We start from the raw sequence: 22691 nt of genomic DNA on the forward strand, positions 1-22691 counted from the left end.
TAAATATGCCCATGTTTCTTCCCCTCTTCCATAAAACATTTTTACACAAACAAATTAATCCTATTATGGTTAATAATTTTATTAATTGTTTCCTTATTCATTCATTTTAAAAAACATGACGAGACCCGTACGTGTCAAAACAGTCAAGACAAAATGATTACCAATTTTTTTGGGAGTCTAATCACGTTTAAATTTACTTTACGGTACCTTTTATGGTTTTCTAAATTTACGACTGTTAATAACAGCAATTATGAATTTAATTTGGACAAAATACAGCTAATTTTTTAATAAAAGTACCGTAAATATTTCCGTAATTGAGATAACGATTTGGTTACATCAATTAGCAAAATTCTGAAAAATAAGTCTAGCTTTGCTCAGGAATCTAACCCTACAATGATATCAACTATCGAAAGAGAATTTTTCAAATCGTATTCTATTTATTATAAAAAAAAACCTAACTCCATAGAAATAGAATAAATCAACAAAAAAGAATTTCTCTTGATAAAAATGGAATTCAACTGGTAGTTATTATGGCGTCCTACTTTCAATTATTTATTTAATTATACATTAAAAACAACAAAGGGGTAGTGGGAGGTGTTGGGGTAAACAACAACATTAAATTAAAACCTTCGAAGCAATAAAAATAAAAATATAATTAATTAGAAAGGATGTAAGTGACTGGCATACAAAAACACCTCTTCACAAAATCAAAATAAACAACCAGAATACTTTTTTTTGGTGGATACGTCATCAATTAAAAAAAAAAAAATTCAAACTTACCGCAAATACTAAGTTAAAAATAAACAATATTAATTTTACAATTTCTATAGCACACCCCATTTTTGATTTATTTTTGTTTAACTTTTAATTTTTAAACACAATCAAATGGATTTCTTTGTTTAAAGAAACAGCACTAAAATATTACCGAAAAAATTTCGAATTTTTTTTAAATGAAAAATAGATAATTGAGACGATAAGTTATCAGATCTTCGTACAATTGTAAACTAACAGAAATGATTTTGAGTGAATGAAGCGGTACCGTGTTTGTAAAAGCTACTCGACTGAATGTTTTCATGAGAGGGGGTTGTGTTATTTTTTGTTGCTTGCTACAGTACATTACAAAATTAAATGGTATTAGTTCAGTTAAGCGATTTTTCTTAAAAATGTTCCTAGAACATCAGAAACAAAACCAAATGAATGCATTTTTTACGTAGATTTCGAATCGCAGAAATAGTAAAAAAAAACATTTTTCCTTTTTTCGTATCTAGAAATAAATAATTACTTAAGTAAATTAACGATGAGTTATTAATTACCTTAATAATTATTAAAATTGCTAAAGTTATACAAACAGTTTTCAAAAAAAGACTTGTGCGTTCACCCTCTGATAGCATTCAACACGGATTTAAGGAATTTTTGACCTTTGTTTTCACTGTATGGGTGCTCCCATCCTCCGATCTTATATCATGCCTTTAATAGGATAGAGTTAGAACAAATCTGTGGGTTTTTTGTAGCCCCGCGTTCATCCTTTGATGGCATCCACTCTGTAATTGGGTCAACCCTGTAATTCATCGGTTTTTCATGCTTTTAATTGAGTTCTCCATATGATCCACGAATTTATTTGGCAATTTTAATAATTAAGGTAATTAATAACTCATCTGTAATTTACTTAACTAATTTTTTGTCTAGATACAAAAATTGAAAAATGAATAATCCGTGTTATATGGTTGTATACTTTTGATTGGCACTGTAATACTTTTAAGTACACTCTCACTCTGTTTTATTTGGAAACTTTTTTTTATTTACACAGATTTTCTTCAATTGATTGAAAACAAATAAATGTTATTTCTAGATTTCCAGTATATATAAATAGCATAATAATTTATTTTAATAAAGCTTATTTCTAATTCCCTTCCCATCTTGAAGTAAAAGATTTCAGAATTTCCAGAGAATATTCAAGTTATGTTACACATGTATAGTAAATTTCATGACTTGAAGAATTGAATGAGGGGATATTCTTCGTTATGTAAATCGAGGACTAAAATAAACGTAGAACTTAGAAAATGAATTCATGTTTTCTCACTGTCATTTTTTTATATTAGATCTCAATTCTGGTGGCATCTTTTTTAGATAGGCCATGGTATGACCAGGACTGGATTAACCGAGGCCTTAGATATTGCAATTCTCTAGTCCTCTTTTCAGCCGTTTGAAGATCATCAGCTCTTTTCAAGTAATTCTAGTATTAATGAGATAAATACGCGCCAGGATATTATATTGCATATTAAGACATGCACATTAATAATCATGATTCGTTATTTATTATACTTCTCAATCATCTTGGAGAGGTGGTTCTCACTCTGCTGCCAATTCTAGTTAGTATATTTTCAAAGAGTATGAAATATTTCATCAACTGGCAGCATGCGTCGAAATAAAGTAATAAAACTTATTGTCATTGTGGTTTCAAATTTTTCAATTAAATTTTCTCTCTATGAAACATTTTAAATTTCTTTTGTACATATCTTTTGCAGTTGCCTACTTGCTCTAATAGTTAATACAGTTCTGGGCTTAATACGTTAAAATTCTCATAGCTGGAGATTTCTCTTTCAAAGGGAAAACTTCCGTCATACCAAAAGAATAATCTGAGATTTAATATAAATGGGAAATTGCTTATCGTTATTAACTTACTCCGTATTTAATGTCTTTAAATATTTCATACGGTCTTCAGTTAGTTGTGCCATGTTTAAAACCAAAAACAAAAACATACAAAAGAAACCCACAATGGACGCTAATAAACATCCAATAATTGCAAATTTAATTATTGTTCCAATTATTTCAAATTCTCGACTAATTTCAGGGCGCTTTTTATCAAGCTTCGAATAGTTCATGGTTTTGAAATTATAATAGTTGTCAAAATAAGTTGTTGAGTATTTTTTTCTTGGATACAAATACAGAGTTGATCAATTAATTTGCACTCGATTATGTACTATACTTGAATATCAGTTATGTATGTGTTATATGATAAAGAAATCAACACTGACTATGCATGGTATTTCAACAATTAACTCAGTCAATTGTTTGTTTTACTTGTTTTTAAGTTAAGTTCTGCACTAGCTGGAAAGATGTAAAAAATGGCTATCTTAGAATTTTTTTCTTCTACCCGACCAAACTTTTTGCTTCTCGGTAGCATGGATTGTTTTTTTCGTACATTTTTTGGAATATTCCTGTGCTTTTATATTGCGGCGCGCTTAGCACAATACTGTATTTTCTACAGCTTCTGATTTCTTGCACATTTGCTTGCGCTTATTATTATAGTTTTTGATATACCCTGCACATACAAGGTATAAAAATTTATCATAATTAAATAAATCTGTGGTAAAAATAATTAAAAATTTTTATTGAAAAAAAAAAACAACAAAAAAAAAACAATAGTTTTACATTAATTATTACCTAATTGAAATTAATAAAAAAAAAAGTCCTCTAGGGCAAGGCGTAGTATTTGACATTTGTAAACTGCTAGAAAAGTGAGAGGTTGTTATTAAAATCGAAAATATTCATAGCCAAGAATTACTTTTTCAGGTAGCTTAATGGTATAAGATTCGAAAATTCAAATCGAAATTTTCAACATATCTTTACCTACATTTCAAAGTCCGGACAATGTATGCACATCACTTTTAGATTGATACCTGTGTGTACGCGTGTATGAAAGGTGATAACGATCTCGGATTCTCGCCAATCTTGCGTAATATCATCAAAATATGATAATATCGTTGGGGGAAAAACAAAAACTGAATTTTGTCTTTGTATATTAATAAACAGGAAATTTTGATAAAAGATGTAGAATATCAATTAAATAATTGTTTATCCTCGGCTCTACTAAACTATACAACTTTATTGTTTAAGGCAGTTAGGGGAAATTATTTGCATCAACAATTAACACATAGTGTGACCATAAGGTTAACCTTCCCGTGTAATTAAAAATATGACAATTTTCGTATTTTAAGATAACAACCAAGCCACTTTTTTCAGCAGATATCAAATATTACGCCTATAGCCTTACATCTATCACTTGAACAATAATATTTAACAAATATATCACTTTCCATAACAAAATAACTCCTCACCTACATATCCTTTTGATTTAATATATTTTACAATTTATTTTTTTATTTCCAAAAATAGAATTAAATATTTATTATGATAACGATCGCAGATAAGAGATATGAATTTATTACTTTTATTAATCACAATATTATAACGTACTAATGCAATCTGAATCAAGCATTGCCCATCTTTAATCTGTACTTGAAAACATTTGAAAGTCTACTGATATTTAGAAAACTGAAAGGAAGGTGTCGTTGTAGGAATAAAAAATTTTGTTTCATAAGGAATCAATTGTGGTTAAGGAATGTCCATAAACTACGTGGCTCTATTTCAGCTTTTTTGAACCTTGAACCACCTTCCTCCCTTCATATTACGGTTTTCTTAATATAAAGTTAAGAGGACATTTTGTATTTTCTGAAATACTGGCACAACGGCATTGTAAGAATATAATGTGCCAAAAAAATTGGTAATCGAAACAAATAGACCGAAAATTTTATAAACCAAAGTTTTGTTGTAATTACGAGTTGGTTAGGTTGAGTTTGTCGACTATAGAAGAGTTGGTTGGGTTCTGAAGTTTTTAGCCATTGTGTCATAAATTAGACACTTTTACTGAAATTTTTTCGGTCTATTTTTTCCTTAATCCAAAAAAGACTGTATAAAGAAAATTACGTAGATTGACTTCATTGCCATCCCTCTTCTGACGTAGCTCAGCGAGCTTTGAACAACGCGATTTATGGATGCTCTTTTAGCTTATAGTGTTGATTTTGTTTACCCAAATTCAACAAAACAGTGCTTAGTATTTTTTGGCAGATACTAATCGCCATTCTAATCTAATTCAATGGAACGATACAATTTTCATGACAACAGTTCGTTCAATACCTGTACGAAAAACGTCATCTTTCTAGACAAAACCCTGCACTTCTTACACAAAAAGCACTTTAACATATGACGCTTCATTGGATACTACACAAGACACAGCCAAGAATGACCGGGCCTTTGATCCCAACTACATCTAAGGATTATATTTTAGAAACAGAGTTATCCCAGCTGTGATATGTCGCCTTTGCAACAACAGTAATCATTCTCGTTTTCTATATCATGCCATCTAAAGAATTTTCTCAGATTATAATACCTTGTGACAAACATTCACCTTCCAAACTTTTATTTTTTTTGAAACTTTGGAATATTTATCTAGATGTTCAAAGAATAAATCTGTCGACAATTTTCTCTTTGCTGAACTGTCTGTAGTCTCTATCAATTTGCATATTATTTAGTTTCCATTAACTCGTACTCAGAATCTTAACCGATTTTCTTTAGATAAATTGAAGCTTCAGTAAATGATAATTGGGTAAGGATCTAAGATCTATAAGTCGAAAGATTCAGTAATGATTAAAACGCTTCGTTTTTATACTAAAATTTTTAGATAAGAACGTAACTTTGGAAATATATCTAAATAATCTAATCTCTACTTATTTATGTGCGCTAAAAAAATTTTAAATTTAATTTCGTGATTTATTTAAATACGTTTCGAAAGCAATTTATTCGTAGCAAATTTTCGTTAATTTTTTGTAAAATTTTTACATACCTATATTTAGGGAGATATAATAGTAATTGACTAGATTCTATCCTAGAAATGCTCTGAAATAGAATTCGAAAAAATATGATATCCTCGAATTAGTTATCAAAATCCTTCTTTTTTTTTACAAAAATAATTACAAATATAATTTTTTTTTAAATATTCCTTACTACTTTTTAAGAATGGCATGAAATTCTAAAAAATTAGTCGAAATCGCAAAATCTAAATTGATTTGGTGTATTTTTTAAAAGCACATTTTGATTGTTTTAAACATTGTTCAGTTTTTTTTTCTAAGTCTTAATTAAGTTTAAAATTGCAATTTTAGAGGTATAGAGGTAGAAAATTGAACTGATAGTGCAATTTTTGATCATAATTGGCGCTACATGAATTTACTGCGTCTGTGTTTAAATAGATCAATTTTTAAGGAACCTTCTGGGTGACATTTTAGGAACTTTTATTGTGACCGGAACAATCGCAGTGTAAATTAAACAAAAATTAAAAACCAATACAAAATTTCAAAAAATTATAACTTTGGCTTACGTTTATCACTGGGTTCGTCTACTGTATTAATTAAGATGCTTTGTTATTTTAATACTTCTGCCTATTGCTCATAAACGTGAAAGTCAAAACCCTATACAGCAGGGTGTACTATTAAGTTAACTTTATTTTTAAAATTATAAATTATCGGGCAGTTTTAATATTCAACTAAAAATTTAAGAAAAACAAAAATCATTCCGTCTATCAATTGGGCTCAACGGTTGTAAAATATTTTTTCCCTTATATGGGACAAAAGTTATGAGGTTAATTTATAAAGAGTAATAAACGACACGACAAACAATACTAAGAGATCACTGTATCCAAAGATTTTCTCTAGAATCTTTCAACAAAAGTGGCTTACGTTTTTAATTTCATAGAAAATTTTGAGGCGAGAAAATCGTGGCAATGTATTTAAAATTTAAAAAAAGTTGGTGAATTACGGGATCGATTTTAAGTCCTACATGTCATCAGGAATCCAAACAGTAGACCGTGTAACCGACATATTTCCTTCGGGTTTATTATGTGCTTACACGATTAATCCACAAAGCTCGGAGGTCCTAAAAGAAAACACTGAACAAAATTTCCACGATAAATTTGCAAAAAAGCGTTTCACCTAGGTCTGCTCTATCTACAGAGTCATAGTGTCATAATCAATTTTTCATAATGTCGAGACCCAGAATATTTGAGAGCAGAATTATATGAAACATAAATACCGCCTTCTATGCTCAATTTTATGAACAAGTTCTTAGTGGATGGTGTTACGCTGCCTTTTTATAGCAAAGTTTTCAATTGGTGCAAAGGGTTTTTCTGTGGAATTTTTTAAACGTTTTTAAAGTTTCGCTAAGCGCAAAGTTGAAAGATCTAATTCTATTCGAAAAAACTACACCCATGAAATCATCAACTTTTTTCCTAACAAAAATAGACGAACCTGCTCAAAATTTTTTTTAAAAATATACTAATAATAGCCCTTTGTCAATAGCCAAACGAGTAAAGTCGATTGGGCTTTAACTCGCGCGGCGGCTGAGTCAGTTAACGCCGGTGACGTCATAACTTGTGACTATAGAAACTACAAATCAAAGTTGTTTTGGAAGAAAATAATAGAAAAATTTACTTAATTGCTTATAACTTTCATGTTTATCAATCGATTTTAATTTTTATTTCATATTTTGGCATCTATTTTCGCATATTTTCAAATTTAAATGGAAGATACATTAAAATCGACATCAGGACAAAGGCCTATTAGTAGGTCAATGCCAACTTTAGAAGGCAATATGTATTTAAACTTTGGTATATTATTTAACTCTATGAAAAATCGTTTAACATTAGTATCGATTTCGATTTTCTAATCATAAACGTAAGATGCCAATGGATAACGAATTAAAAATGCAATACAACTACATAAAATTTGTATCGATATTAACACTGTCGTTAATTTTGCTTCATGCATTGGTCCTGTCCATAATAAAATTAAATTTATAACCGTTAAATTATTTACAATAACATGATCACCCTTTTCATCCCATTTCACTAAGCCTAACATTTTAAATAATCGTATAAATAATTTTCCTAGCCAATGTAGTTCAGAATAATTAAAATTTGTACAACTAATTTCTAATTTATCAATTTTCGAATTAAATTTTGGCATACGATGTCGAGGGCACGGAACTAAATGAAATAGTTGAGGTACGGAATATAGAAAATTAAATACTTGTGGGATAAAAAATAGTAATGTTGTTTTACTAAAATGTCCTAAAATACCGACCACAGCAAATGTCATTCCAGAGAGGTAGCAAAATGTATCGCCAACGAACACTTTTGATGGATACCTAGAAAAATAACATATTTATGTGAGTTTAAACATCTTTTTAAAAATAAATCGAGCATAATTGTACGATTATCGGTTTTCTCTGGTGGAAAAAGTATTTGAAGAAAAAATAAATCTTAATAAGTCTTAGAAGCTCTGAAAAAGTCTTAGGAAATCTGAACAACGCAACCCTTTTGGACTGTCTAATTCAGAGTTATCCAAATTTATTAAGCCTGAATTAGACAGTCCTAAAACGTTGAGAAATTCAGAGTTATTCAGAGTTCCTAAGATTTTTTCAGAGTTTCTAAGACTTACTCTTTCTTCAAATATTTTTTCCATCAGGGTTAATACGCAAAATTTAATGCTTTTATTTAGGTTTTGAAATAAAGTAGAGTCTGTTATTGTAAAACCAAATTCATTTCTTGGATTCGAAGTAACAGAAGGTATAAAAAAACGATCCATAAAAAAATTGCGAGTTTTCGAATCTGTGTCAAAAATTTTTGTATGCCACTTAGCTCTGATCAATCAGAACAAGCGAAGTTATTATTTCTTGGCAGTAAAAGACGGATTGTAGCACGAAAAGTTACAATGAAGCACTAATAAGTTTTTTCTCTGATAGCGATCGGAATATCTCGAAGAAAGGAATTACCAGACACAGCACTAAATGACACAGCCGGTTTGATCCGGATGCCAGCTTTCTTTAAGGGCGAAATGGGATAAAGCGGTAGACTCACGACCATGGTAAAACAAATTAAAACATTGTGGATCAAAATCGGCACAATCAGGGAATCTCTAACGACCCCGATAGTTTATAAATTTGTCAGGTATTGAATTTTTAATTATGAAAATTTTGTCTTGAAAGTAATCCCGACAGAGATGCTGTGGGCGTCGTTAATTTCGGTAGAGTTAGGGAAGATTAAATAAGCATTAAGCAGAGGAGGTAGCTGTCTAGGTACCATACAGCGGGTAGCGGCCCCGGAGAAAGAGCAAAAGAAAAAAAGACAAATTTTTACAAGGGCGCGAAAATAATTAACGAAGACTAGGGCCCCCGCCCTAATCTGACTGGCCCGACTGTAGCTTCATTTGCTTGGACAGAATCTGCTATCACTGCTTCCAGATAATAGGTTGGTTTTAAGAAGGGCTCAAAACGCTAACAGACTTGAATTTTAGAGACCCGATTGAGTTACTCCTTTTGATTGTCTTTGGTTAATAGCTCCATTTTCTCTTTTGCTTTTTTATCTGAACAATTTTTCTCGAAAAATTTTTTTAAACAAAAGGTCGAAGTCTTCAACTTACCAATTATGTCTAAGCAAAGCTAACGACGTCGCAATATATGGAAGCATAAAATACAAACTAAACTGATGCACTTTCCAAACATCACTCGATAATTCGATAATATTAAAAATCGTGATCGATAAAGCAATAACAATACTTTGCCCAGCTTCTAAACCATTGACTCCAGCCAAGATATTGATAGCGTTCGTACAAAATACAGCCAACATTCCCATATACAAGTAATAGATGTAGCCTAAATTTACGGATTGTCCGAATATATCGTGCAACGGTTTTGGAACAAGAATAGTTGTTGAATTAAAATTTACGTAGTAGACCATGAGTAAAGGTAATGATGCCACGGTGGGTAACATTAATTTATGACGCCATCGTAAATCCAAGACATCATCCGCGAATCCAAGTAATAACATACAGCATATAGATAGTAAAGCTGCTATAAGTTCCACAAACTAAAACACAGATAAATTTCGAAGTTATGGGGTGATTTTTTAAAAAGGGTGTGGTTATTTGGACACTATCGTGTGTTTAGCGTGAGTCTCACGTTAAGATAATTTTGAGTATTTGATTAACGTGAACAGAATCGCGCAAATCAAATATATCTTAACGTTATCAAATACTCCTTATTATCTAAGTTTTTAAGCTTTTCCCAGATTTGCTGTGGATCAGTGAATGAACGCAAGACCCGTTCTAACTCGACCCCATTAAAGGCATGATTAACCCGTGTGGATCAGTGAATGAACGCAATCACAGATAATATACTGCCGTTCTAGGAGCTTGCTTTTTTAAGAAAAGTCGTTAGCATCAGATACACGACACACGATAGTGTCTGAATAGCCTTACTGTTATAAAATGCTATTCTAACATAACCCTAAACTGCATACTTTATGAATCGATAAAATAATTTACAACTTTTAATTAAAAAACTCCTTTTTATTAAAATTAATTTTTGCGTCAATTTTGAGACAACATTTATATTTAAAAACATAGATATAAATTAAGTTATAAGTGTGTGTGTGTGTCTCTGTTGGTCTGTTTGTGGCATCGTAACGCCTAAACGGACGAACCGATTTTAATTTTTTTGTTTGTTTCGTTTCAAAGGTAATTTAATGGAGAGTGTTCTTAGCTATGTTGCAAGTTCAAGTTTAAGGTTCCGTACCCGGGACAACTAAAAAATAGGTGATGATCCTCAAAATCGGTTCAGATTGGAGAAGGCTGCAAGGAAAAAGTTAATTTAATGGGGAGTGTTGCTAGATATGTTTCAAGTGCGAGTTAAGGCTCCGTACGAGAAAAATTTATCGGGAGTTTTTTAAATTTTGTAAATTTCCCTTGTTTATAAAGATATCGATAAAATCACCAACAACCAAAAAAGTTCTTTTACTAAAATTTGGTTTTCGATTTGGATAAAATTTCATGAGGTAATTTGAACCCAAAAAATTCGATTCAGTATGGCTTTAATTTAAATACAACTCGAATAATGGTTCTTAGTGCAGAAGATTGTGATTGGCTCAAGTACGATAACTGAGGCGCCACGATTTGACAAATGAATATTGTCAAACACACATAAATAAAGCGAAAATGAAGAATATCAATTTTCGAGTTTTGGTTTGGTTTGGTTTTCGAGATAATGAAGTCTAAAAAATGAAATATTTATGTAATTAAATTCGCCATTTTTGTAATTGAATTCATAATCATTGTGCTAACTCGACCCCATTAAAGGCATGACCAACCTGTAGATCAGTGGATGAACGCAGGGTAAACGGAAGGGCTAAAAACCCGCAGACCTGTGCTAACACGACCCCATTAAAGGTATGGCCAACCTGTAGATCAGTGAAGAAAAAAATTAACGAATTTGTTCGACGAAATTGTAATATTACAATTTAAAATGAACTAATGTGTAATTTTGTAATTTTTAAATCAACTAAAGTGGGTAGTATAGTGTTATAATTGAAAATCGATAATATTAGTTCAAAATCGATATATTAAAAAAAATTATAGGTATGTTTTTCAGAATTCTTTCAAAGTATTAGCTTTAAATTTTAGTATCCATAGGAACTTGTTAAATTTAAACGATTCAACATACAAAAAATGGCCATATGTGTAATTTCAAATGTAGACTTTAGAAGTCGATTACTCGAAAACTAAGCCGAAACTCGAAATTAGCACTCTTCATTTTCGATTTGTTTCACTTTGTTTAACCATATTCCATCGTCAAATCGTGGCGCCACAGTTATCGTATTTATTTCAAAACTACAGAACTATTTTAAAAGATATTTACTTCATCATGTGGAAAATTCCCATTTTCAAATATGGAAGATCCAAATGGAATAGGAATAAAAAGGAACAATGTTACTAAAAATATACAGCCAGAAACCACACCTAATGCTTCAGGTCTGTAAACAAACAAGAAAACAAATTTTAGAAAGTTTTTTTTTTTGTGGGTTTGCTACAAACAATTCAATACCTACACTTTATCGCTAGTTCGTTTATTCATGTCAATACCAAATAAATTCGCTTTGATAAACATTGGTTTTAATTTTGGTATAAGCCGTATTGTAACGGCATACGCAATAATTGACATCATTGCATTTACAACAATTGGAAACCATATTTTCCAAACAGTTTTCATTGTACGATCACTAGAATTTATCATAATTTAATTGTACAAATCAAACATAACCCTATTTTCGTTTTTTTTTTTTTTTTTTTTTTATTTAACTTACGATTGAACGAATAAATAATTTTTTTATTAGAGTAACATTAGTTTTAGATTTATAAATTTCAGTCCGAATTAGACTAGCAATTATGATCTTTACTCTTGAATAATGCCGCTAAACTTAATACTAGAACAAACATATTTTGTAAAATTATAGTCTATGTAAGCAAAAAAATTATCTTATATGTGATAAAGTTAAAAATGTTATCGCTTTTTTACAAAATTTGAATGGTATTAAGAAACGATTCTTAAAAGACAACAAAATTGTATATTAGTTTTATAGAAGATGATAACTCAGTATTTATGAATTATTTCCCATAGACCCATAATGAAAAGTTCCACGTGGAAATTCGATGTTTTTTTTTTTTAAATTATCTGATTATCACAAAAATCGTTTTTTTATTGGTCGTTTGAATGACAAGTAAAAAAACTTAAAAATACAGTTTTAGATAAAAGCGTAAATGATAGTGGAAACTTAACTTATGCGATAGAATTAAGGTAGGTTTATGTTTTACGGAACATTAACGCCCACCGTTAAACAGCATAGTGGTTATAAGCCCTTGTGTTAGAAAACTCTTAGAAAATTTACTTTGCAGGTGGCGTTTATTTTTTTGTGACGATTAGGAAATTTTTGGATTTTATCGACCAAAAGTTCAATGACAAACAATTTGAACAATTTCGATAAAGGGATGACGTTTCTATTTGTTCACATTATTTTTTTATTTTGAAATTTTTGTATGTCTCAATCGACGTTCGTTATCGAGCCAAAACATCGTGTGAAATCAATTTTTTGATAACATCAAAAACTAAGAAAATATGTATGGTTTAAGGAAGATTTAAATGTAGAGAGATAGAAAATAGCCCGTGATGACGTCATAACTTCGGACTGCCGTAGAGACTACATGTCTGGTAAATACACTCGTGGTAAAAGTTGTCTGCAAGAAAAAGGTAGATAAAATTATTAAATTGGTATTGTTTAATAACCTTTAGGATATTCCTGGGCGAAGGGCTATACTTTATTTATTTCACTTGAGTAGAGATAAGTTCTTCGAAACTGATGTTGTAATTTGAACCAAAAATAAGATTGATTTTGTGCATTTGCCAATTGAGTTAACAATGACTAGAAAGCAGGCCAGTAAGTATCCTCAAAAATCATTTGAGGAAACTCAGTTGCAAATCTTTTTCCATGAGAGTCCCAAAAGCGATTGAAATCGTGTACCATTAATTTATTTTTAATTGTGTTTTCGTTATCCCAAGAAATGATTCTGGGTCGATTTATGGATAACATTTACCCATTTTGGGTAATTTGCCAGTCTTCTTCCTTTCCACCGATTCCTAACTGTCCGGGCACCCAGCCAATAATGATTTATATTTCGGTGGTGTTACAGAGATCATCCACGGACTAATGTAATTACAGGTCCGAACAATTCGAAATTAACCTGCAGACCCCCGTGAATTAGTGAATACTCGTAATAAATGAATTTGTCCGTGGATGGTGTCAATAGACTTATATGTTTACTCTGTGTAGTGTGAACTAACCATTAAAAAATTAATTAAAAACATTCTCCAAAACTATTTCTCGAATATATTCATCAATGTACATTGGACGCAATGAATCATTTTACACTTAAATAAAAAAAATAAAAAATTTAAAAACAATTATGTTATTGAAACTATTAAAATTTTTATTTAAAAAATCAATCATGACACTTGCGGATGTAAAATTTAAGTTGGCAGCACTGTTAAAATATGGTTTTATTAATTTTAAAAGATGCACCATAGACAATGACTATGTTCGTATGGTATCTTTGCAATAGTTTGAAGATTATTAATTGGACAATTAACAAAATTATATGAAAAAATTGTAATGTCTTGACATATTATTAATAATATTATCCGATATTTCGTTGAAATTTATATGGAGTCGTAAAATGAATGGTAAACATTTTCATCTTTTATACTTAAGTTTTATTTAATTGGTCAAAAATAAAAGTCGTAAAATAATGTCTTTGTTTTCTGGCTAGTGTTTACTGTTTAAAAAAAGTGTTTTTTATTATTTATTACATTTAAATTATTTCATAATCTTTTTATTTATTTGATTTTTTTTGTTTGTTTTAAATTTTGTTGATGTGTAGTTTATACAATGCCTGGTGTCTCAGAGTTAGGAATGGTATGGATGGGAGCCGGTGGTCAATCTAATTCAAACATCTCAATGGGTTTGATGCCTCACGAGGCTTCGAATATGATGATGGATCATGATAGTCCATTTTTTGCGTCCCACCATTCGACTTCGAATCATTCAACGGATGATATGTCTACGCATACACCAAAAATGGTTTGTATATTTATTTCCATTTGTATTTTTTAGTCAATAAAGTTTTTCGAGTTTCTTTAATGCTGTTGTTTACAATATTTTACTTAAATAAAGTTTTTGATTTTTAATCTTTGAATTAATCATGAAAGGTAGATGTATAAAACGGTTATAGTGTAATCGCTTATCGTAGGTCCTAACTGAATTTCAAATATGAATACATTTGTGAGGTTGATTGAGAAAGATTTTTGAGAAGAAAATTCTTAATCTTCACGTCAAATGATTCGAAGTTAATAATTTTTGAGTCTACCTAATGTACCGAGCTTTATTCAAATCTGACACGAAAATTTTTCCCCCATGTTTTTACAATTTTACTTTCGGTTTCTATTCAACTCGTAATGTTGATAATTTTGACCCAAAAAATTCAAAAATCGTGTTCATTTGATAATTTTATGAATAGTTTCTGAAGAATCGTATAAAATCCAGCACGGAAATCGTCTTCTCGGTTCGATCGAATTTCTTGTAAAATATTTGTCTGGTAGTCGAATCGACTAGATTTTCGTGACTTTTCGGTTTAATTATTCTAGAAAATCTATTTACCGAACCAATATTTTTTTACAATTTTATTGATTTAATCATAAAAAAGGTGCAAGTGAAACTAAATTTTTCATTTGGATAAAAATCAATATGAAGGGTTATTACTACAATAAAATACAAAAAATATATAAATTAATAATAATCAAAAATTGGAATTTCAAGAGGATAAAGCAAAAATGAAATTTGTCCAAAAATTCTACCTTCTCCACAATTTGGAAATAGTATATTATACACCTTAGGAAGCAAAAGTAAAGAATACAAGTAGGAAAAAGCACTTTCCTCACCTCCGTGCAGAAATGAACATGAAATCTGAGACATTCTTTACTTGCTCCCGTGGTTTGCATTCTATTTTCGGCAACTTGACACTTTCTGCACGTAGGTGAGAAAAGTGCTTTTTCTCACTTGTAAAAATTTAGTTTCATTAGAGTTTTCCATTAGAACGGAAATGGCTTCTATCACTTCAGAAAAAAAAAAAAATGGAAACAGGCATTGAAAATAATGACATTCCATAAGAGTTGGAGCCTGATTTCGAATACCTAGAGCTATAGTTTCCAGTGTTCTTCTTGAGCGCAATCTCTCTTCTAGAGGCTGAGTTGACAACAGATTTTATTTTAATCACCAGAACAGGGTGTTAACGGTCCTTGAAAACCTGGAAATGTCTATGATTTATTTTCACATCCTTGAAGATGTGTATTTTTGTACTTAAGTTGAATTTTTCGACTTTTTTTTATCTCGATTTAATAGCATTTTTTGAATGATGGGAAAGAAATCTCTTTTATCCGGTCATGTATATGTTACTGTAAATAGTTTTTGGACTCTGTAAATATGCATGGAGTCTTATAAGTCTAAATTTAAAATATATTAGTAAATTTTTTTTTTTAATTAAAAAAGTGTCATTTTTAAAGCAATATTTTCAATTCTGGAAATCTTAGAAATGCCTTTTCCTTTCCAAATTCGTTAGATATCCTTGCAGAAGCAAATAAAAATAAATTGTATACAGACCAGAAGAGAATCGAAATATATATAAATTCAAAATAAATCCGAATTTCATCTCATCAAAATCGACGTAACTCTTTTATTTCGTTATTTATTTTCTAGGAAATGGACGATTTAAGTTCAATGATGATCGATAGCAATGATACATCGTCGTTCAATTTAGAAGATTTCGATGAAGATAACTCAACTAGATTTATGATGAGTACAGCAACGCAAACAGCTACAATGTCCAGTCGAAAAATTAAACCAATCAAACATCCGGGTCTAGTTTTAAAAACGCCGATTGCATATCAAAGTAATACAGATCCGTCTGTAATACCAATTCAAAAGGATGGCATGGGTTTGTTTATTTTTATTTTTTTCAAGTAATTTTGGTAGGTTAGTTGATCTCAGGCCTCTCTTTTCCACTAGCACTGGCCCAGGTCCCCGCGGGGCCTCCATCTGCCCTAAAAAAATCTTTCTTTGCAGTTTTGATTTGAATAATTGATTTGAAATGCGATTTTCGAAGTTTTTAGCGTCAAAATTATGACAAATTACTATTCAGTTTCTTTTATTGGTTTCGGATTAATTACCGATGGATTCGGGCCAGTAAAGCAACCGAATTTTTATCTGGCAAATTAAAATTATATTCTTTAACTATATAACTAAATCATGTTAAAATTACCACCACACTAAATTTTTTTTTAAAAATTATTAGTTAATGTCTGGCGCGGTGTTAGCAACGGTAAAACTGGTTGGCAATTATAATTTAAATTGCTAAAAAAACATGGAAAAAATTGTCTTAAAATGATTTTAAATTTAGCAATTTCCGCAACTTTTAGTAGATGTAGACAAATGTATGCCAGGCATACTTCATTAGTTCATTCTTACCTAATTCCAAACACAAAATTAAAATCCAAAATCCAGCAAAATCCAGTTACTGTCTCTTATACTATGAATTTATCAGGGACGGATCAAAGATTATTTGGTCCATGGCTAACAATAAGTATTAAAGAATGATCGAATTTGCAAATTCGCCGTTATTGGAGGCCGAAAATTCAAAAAGTGTAAAGCTCTTGTCTATTTACCCTTATGTTAGCCAACATATTTCTAATTGCAACACGTTTGTTATGGCTCTTGTCTTAATTAATTCTTAATAATTTCGTTTTCTCTAAATTTTAGCTGTTTGTGAAAAATGCGGAGCAATCGGAGTCAAACACGCATTTTATACACGGGAACGTCGATTTTGTAGTATGGCATGTGCGCGTGGTTACAGTGGCCTTATACCAGAACCTCTCACCTCATCACCTCAACAATCGCCTGAACAAAACAATTTCGCCGATTACAAATTTAAAATTGAACCAGATGAAGATTACAGTGGCTTAGTACCCGTTGAACCTCTTCCTCAATTACCAACCCCGCCAACATTATTAACTAGTATCGAGGATACAATGCCTTTTGTACGACGTAAAATGCCTGAATTGGCAAATACGTACGAATGGAATTTCTCTGATTCAAGTTTTGTCGCAGCTCCTGTTTCAAGTTTCCCACATGCTCCCATAGCCGATATATGGGATAACATTTTGGTTGGCATGAAAGTTGAAGTTGAGAACACAGATAGTGAAAATTTTTCAGAAGCTTTTCCCGATTCATTTTGGGTGGCAACTGTTTTAAAAATTATTGGATATAAAGCGTTAATGCGTTACGAAGGTTTTGGGACCAATTCCAGTAAAGATTTTTGGGTTTCATTGTGTTCAGCCACGGTACATCCAGTCGGTTGGTGTGCCACACGTGGCAAACCGCTCATTCCACCAAAAACAATTGAAGATAAATATAATGATTGGAAAGATTTTTTAGTGAAACGTTTAACCGGTGCACGAACTTTACCGTCGAATTTTTATAATAAAGTTAGTGATAGCATGAAATCAAGGTTTCGTAACGGGTTAAACTTGGAAGTTGTTGATAAGAATCGTATTTCACAAGTGAAAGTTGCCATGGTTCATAGTATTGTAGGAAAACGTTTAAACGTTCGGTACCACGATAGTGTTGCGGGTGATCAAGGATTTTGGTGCCATGAAGATTCACCGTTGATACATCCTGTAGGTTGGGCTCGCATGGTTGGCCATACTTTAGATGCTCCATTAGATTATATTGAACGAATAAATGAAGGAATTTGGGATGAAGATGATGCTACGGCTACATATTTTACAAATATACAGAGTGGATTAAAAAATCAACATTATAATTCGGGTTTCTGTGTGGGTATGAAATTAGAAGCTGTGGATCCATTGAATTTGTCATCGATTTGTGTGGCCACGGTTATGGATGTTTTAAAATATGGGTATATTATGATTCGAATAGATACTTACGATGTAGAAGCAACTGGAGCCGACTGGTTTTGTTACCATATTAGTTCACCATGTATTTTTCCTGTCGGATTTTGTGAGATGAATAGTATCCCGTTAACACCACCAAAAGGGTATGTGATCTTTACTTGATGAAAATTACTGCATGTTTAATTTTTTCATTCTTCTTTAGAAGCTAATAAAATAGCAAAGAATTCCTTACACAAACCTTGAGGAATAATACATTTTCTTTACATCGAAAAGGTACAAAAGTTTGGAAAATGGGCTCAAATCAATGAAAAATAAACTTTTCTAACAGGACAAAAAGATAAAGTTATTAACTTTTTTACAATGCTAATTTATGGTGGGACAGTCGGTTGAACCTCATGTCTTGTCCACGAGTCGACTGCTGATCGACTTTGAGCTCATTTCCGTAGCTAAGTTAAAATATTCCATTATTCGATATCTTCGGAACTGATACTGTCTCCATTTATTTTATTTTTTTTATACTATGAAAGTCGAATTATTATGTTGAACGTTCAATTGAAAATAACGGGCCTCCTCCTCATTTCCGACACTAAGAAATAGACAAACTTAAACTAACGAACTAACTCCGAAATGACCCGCTCCCTCAACCAAGAGAGCCAACTGAGAGGAAGGGAAAGGATTTTCAAGGAAATACAAGGTCTTCAAGTTTTGCTAAATTATATTAAAAAAGAAATGTGTAAATACATCGATGAAAAATATCTGAAAATCTGACATCAATTTTGAGGATGTATTTATTTTAATCAAACTTTGTCTTTTATTATGGATCTGGTTGGCCAAAATTATCGTCTTTCGAGATGTCAGTAGGGTTTTTAAGAATATCCAAACGGGCACTGAGAGTTTTTCGCTTATTTCATCAAAAATTGGCCAAATTTTGAGAAGCTATATCTCCGAAACTATCGTTCCTATAAAAACCATTATGGCCTGAAAGTGTTGGAAATTTAGACCAACTTTAAAAATGAATCTACAATCTTTGATAAAAAACCAACCCTTTTAAGTTAAAAACTGAACAAAGTTTTTAATAATTTATGCAGCGTTCACGTTCTTTTTAATACCACGTACTATGAAATATATCAAGGTATACTAAGTTTAGTACCAAGTGTTCATTTTAGTACCAAGTGTTTAGTGTTCATAAAATTCATTTCAGGTCGCTCTTTTATCCGTCTGTTATAGCGGATCGTAATTTTTATAGTGTGCTTAAGACGTACAAAGTGAGGTCGAGCTCGTAAATGAGCATCATAGGTCAATTAGGTCTATCTTCTTGTAAAAAGTCGTTAGAGATAGAATGAAAGTTTAAATGTAAAAAATGTTCCTTACAAACAAATAAACAATTTTTGTATGAAACATTTTTTCGTAAACATACTCGTGATGGTGCAAATTAGGTTAGAACATTATAATATTACACAGTATTGGAATATCAGTTATGTGTGTGTGTGACACCACAGTCCTGTTATATTAATCATCATTGTTTATAAATGTTATTTCAACAATTAACTCAATTGTTTGTTTTCACTTATTTATGTTTTATTTGACTGAATTAATGGAATAATTTTCTAATTTAAACTGTTTCTGTATCTCTTGAAATTTTGACCCAATTTTACATTGACCAATTCCTAAGTCCTTACTTTACAAGAACAAGATAGAATTTGGTACTTTTTGAAATCCTTGTGTATTTCATAAGTACATGCTGTAAAAATTTATATAAACTCTGATTAAATTAAGATCCATTTAAAAGAAAAAGGAGGATTCTCCTCTTCCTTTGGTGTAAACACTAACTTTTACACTTCGATTTTACATCCGTAGGTATGACGCATCTACGTTTAATTGGATAAGATATCTACAAGAAACAAATAATATAGCAGCTCCCGAATGTTTATTTGCACGAGATATACCTCCGCATAATTTTAAAGTTGGCATGAAATTAGAAGCAGCAGATTTAATGGATCCGCGATTAGTTTGTGTAGCAACTATATCCCGAGTAGTGGGACGACTTATTAAAGTATCATTTGACGGCTGGGAAGAAGAATATGATCAATGGTTAGATTGTGAAAGTCCTGACATATATCCCGTGGGATGGTGTCAAATGGTTGGTCATAAATTAGAAGGTCCACGATTACCGACCAAACCAAATACAGTTGTTGTAAAATCACCTAAAGGTTTAAAGAAACGTGGACGTAAAAAAAAGAATAAAGATGTGCCCGCAAAACCAGCTCCACCAAAAAATAAAATACATCAACAACAAAATACGGCACATGCACAACCGGCGCCGCCACCACCACCTGTAACGCATGACGATATGATTGATATTAAAGAGGAAATCATAATTAAAGAGGAACATCAAGAAGATTTTACTGAACCAGAAACGGGTCATGAACCATCAGGGCCTGATCAAAATTTACCAATGGCTTCGGATTCAAGTCAATTGTCCGCACCAAATGAGAGGAAAGCAACGTCTTATATCAATAACGTAAGAATTTAATGATTTAGAAAAAGTTTTTTTTTTTAGGTATAATAATTTAGGGTATAATAAGATCAAAATTTATTTGTTATTTTTAGCATTCCCTTGGATCGACTGGTAAATATATACCACGATTGATTGACGGTACGGGTGGAATATCCGATAATGGGGAATTATGTCCGGCAGAATGGAATGTTTTTGATGTTGCACAATTTTTGCGTGTCAATGATTGCGCAGCGTATTGCGATACGTTTAGTAAACAGGTATTTGTTGTTTTCATGAAATTTATCCAAAATTTCCATAAAAATATTGGTTATAAAAAGATATAATTTAAAGGGGCGATTTTCAAGTGGGCCATTCTAAGAAAATTTCAGATATCAAAATCGATTTCAAATCTCAGTAAACTAGCATGTTTGATTTTGCCTATTTATCTTACCTAAAACATTTCTACTCATTCGTAATACGGATTGAAGTTTTAACGCGAATTAGAGGAAATTGATGAGAGAAGAATCCCTTGTGCAATGTTGGATCCCTGCTTTTAATAATTTTTAATGTTTATTAGTCTACTGGCACTAAATAACCAAGTCAAGCTAGGTATCTAGCCACTCTGGCATTAAAGGAAATAAAGCAGCGGACTCGTTGGCACGAGTCGGTTCGTCCCAAAAACCCTTTTCACCTGAGCCTGCCATTCCCTCCGTTATTAACCGATTCAAGAAATAGCTTCGACAAGTCCATTAGATTACTAGGAGCAACAGACCAAACTGTGTATTTAATTATATCTAGGCCATTCGACTGTGCTCGTCTGAAATTTACTAGAGCACAGTTGAGAAGAGTGGTGACACTCTTGACAGGACACTGTCGATTGAATATCACCGTCATAACATGGGTATCTCTGCACCTGCAGAAACCTGCGGTTCGTCAGTTTAACGAAATGTTGGATCAATCAATCCTAGCAGAAATCCTAACAGAGAAGTTGTGGGCTTTCTGTATAGCGTCTGACCTCGGCAGAATCATGCAGCTTCATCTGCTTAAAATACCCTCTCCTAGCCGAAGACGGCTCGCCTTCGGATAAGAGGTTGTTATCAGACTCATAGATTTTGGGATAAGTTTATATGAAATTTTCCATAAAATACGTGTAAGAAAAGTAAAATTACAAGGCGAGGAATTGCGAAAAGCTAATAACGTTTTTATAAGGAGTGACCTTGAACACATTATGTTGATGGTCTGTTTTTAGGTCGAAAATCTCTAGTTTTACAAATAACTAAATAAGTATTGTAAATAACTAGCCTTATTTATTTTATAGTTTGTCAGGGGATGCAGGGAAGTTATATTTGTAGGCCAATATAAAGAGGAAATAATGGAAATTACAGGAAAATTTTAAAAAATTGATAGTAGTTGAATTCAATTTTATGATTGATTTTTAAAAATAAACAATGTTTTATGTTTTAGAAAATAGATGGCAATAGTTTGTTGACTTTAACAAAAGATCAAATAATAAATTTTACTGGAATGAAAGTGGGTCCATCATTAAAAATATTTGATTTAATACAACAATTAAAAATCAAATTAAATCCAGCACATTCACGTTTAATGAAAGCTGCCAATATGAAGAAAATATTATAGTTCTAAAATTTAAAAAAAATTCTATATATAAATTATATACATTTTGTAGTGCCTGTGTTTTTTTGCCATTTCATATTTATATTTCCAAAATGGGCATCAAGAAATCATATTTTAATTGAGAAGAAGATTGAGTCTAATGTGGGACAGTTTCTGGTGTTTTAAAAACTTCAAAAAATAAAAAAATTAATAAAAATACTACTGATTACCAACCGGTAAAGTAGATTTCTGAATTGCATGAATCTTTTAATACGTTTGAATCGGACTCAAATAGGACTCAATACAGAAGAGAATCAACAATACTCCTCCAATATTATTT

At 31.3% G+C, this 22691-nt stretch overlaps 2 protein-coding genes across 3 annotated transcripts; one reads left to right on the forward strand and one right to left on the reverse strand.

Moving 5' to 3' along the window:
- Nucleotides 1-5858: 5858 nt before the first annotated feature.
- On the reverse strand, nucleotides 5859-12346 carry LOC123296760 (UDP-N-acetylglucosamine--dolichyl-phosphate N-acetylglucosaminephosphotransferase). 2 transcript variants are annotated; one of them, XM_044878410.1, is made up of 5 exons: nucleotides 12029-12346; nucleotides 11774-11944; nucleotides 11584-11698; nucleotides 9312-9757; nucleotides 5859-8037 (listed from the first exon to the last, which is right to left on the reverse strand). In XM_044878410.1, the coding sequence occupies exons 2-5, from the start codon at nucleotides 11932-11934 to the stop codon at nucleotides 7554-7556; spliced, it is 1206 nt and encodes a 401-aa protein (XP_044734345.1). In that variant the 5' UTR covers nucleotides 11935-11944; nucleotides 12029-12346; the 3' UTR covers nucleotides 5859-7553. The 2 variants fall into 2 exon arrangements, with proteins under 2 accessions (XP_044734345.1, XP_044734344.1); XM_044878409.1 differs by lacking the exon at nucleotides 12029-12346 and having other exon boundaries at nucleotides 11774-11973.
- Nucleotides 12347-13810: 1464 nt separating this feature from the next.
- Nucleotides 13811-22375, forward strand: LOC123296258 (polycomb protein Sfmbt). The gene is made up of 7 exons (XM_044877720.1): nucleotides 13811-13959; nucleotides 14157-14356; nucleotides 16028-16265; nucleotides 17087-18383; nucleotides 20098-20761; nucleotides 20851-21015; nucleotides 22202-22375. The coding sequence occupies exons 1-7, from the start codon at nucleotides 13953-13955 to the stop codon at nucleotides 22373-22375; spliced, it is 2745 nt and encodes a 914-aa protein (XP_044733655.1). The 5' UTR covers nucleotides 13811-13952.
- Nucleotides 22376-22691: the final 316 nt, after the last annotated feature.

This window comes from Chrysoperla carnea, chromosome 3, assembly GCF_905475395.1.
Source record: "Chrysoperla carnea chromosome 3, inChrCarn1.1, whole genome shotgun sequence".
NCBI classification, from domain to species: Eukaryota; Metazoa; Arthropoda; class Insecta; order Neuroptera; family Chrysopidae; genus Chrysoperla; species Chrysoperla carnea.

Excerpts from the sequence above, each read along its gene's own strand:
- LOC123296760 (XM_044878409.1), bottom strand. The coding sequence starts at position 11,958 with ATGATAAATTCTAGTGATCGTACAATGAAAACTGTTTGGAAAATATGG. Across the intron at positions 11,699-11,773 it reads AAACGAACTAGCGATAAAGT|ACCTGAAGCATTAGGTGTGG; the intron begins GTAGGTATTGAA and ends GTTTGTTTACAG. Across the intron at positions 9,758-11,583 it reads GGAATTTTCCACATGATGAA|TTTGTGGAACTTATAGCAGC; the intron begins GTAAATATCTTT and ends TCTGTGTTTTAG.
- LOC123296258 (XM_044877720.1), top strand. Across the intron at positions 14,357-16,027 it reads CTACGCATACACCAAAAATG|GAAATGGACGATTTAAGTTC; the intron begins GTTTGTATATTT and ends TTTATTTTCTAG. Across the intron at positions 18,384-20,097 it reads CCGTTAACACCACCAAAAGG|GTATGACGCATCTACGTTTA; the intron begins GTATGTGATCTT and ends TTACATCCGTAG.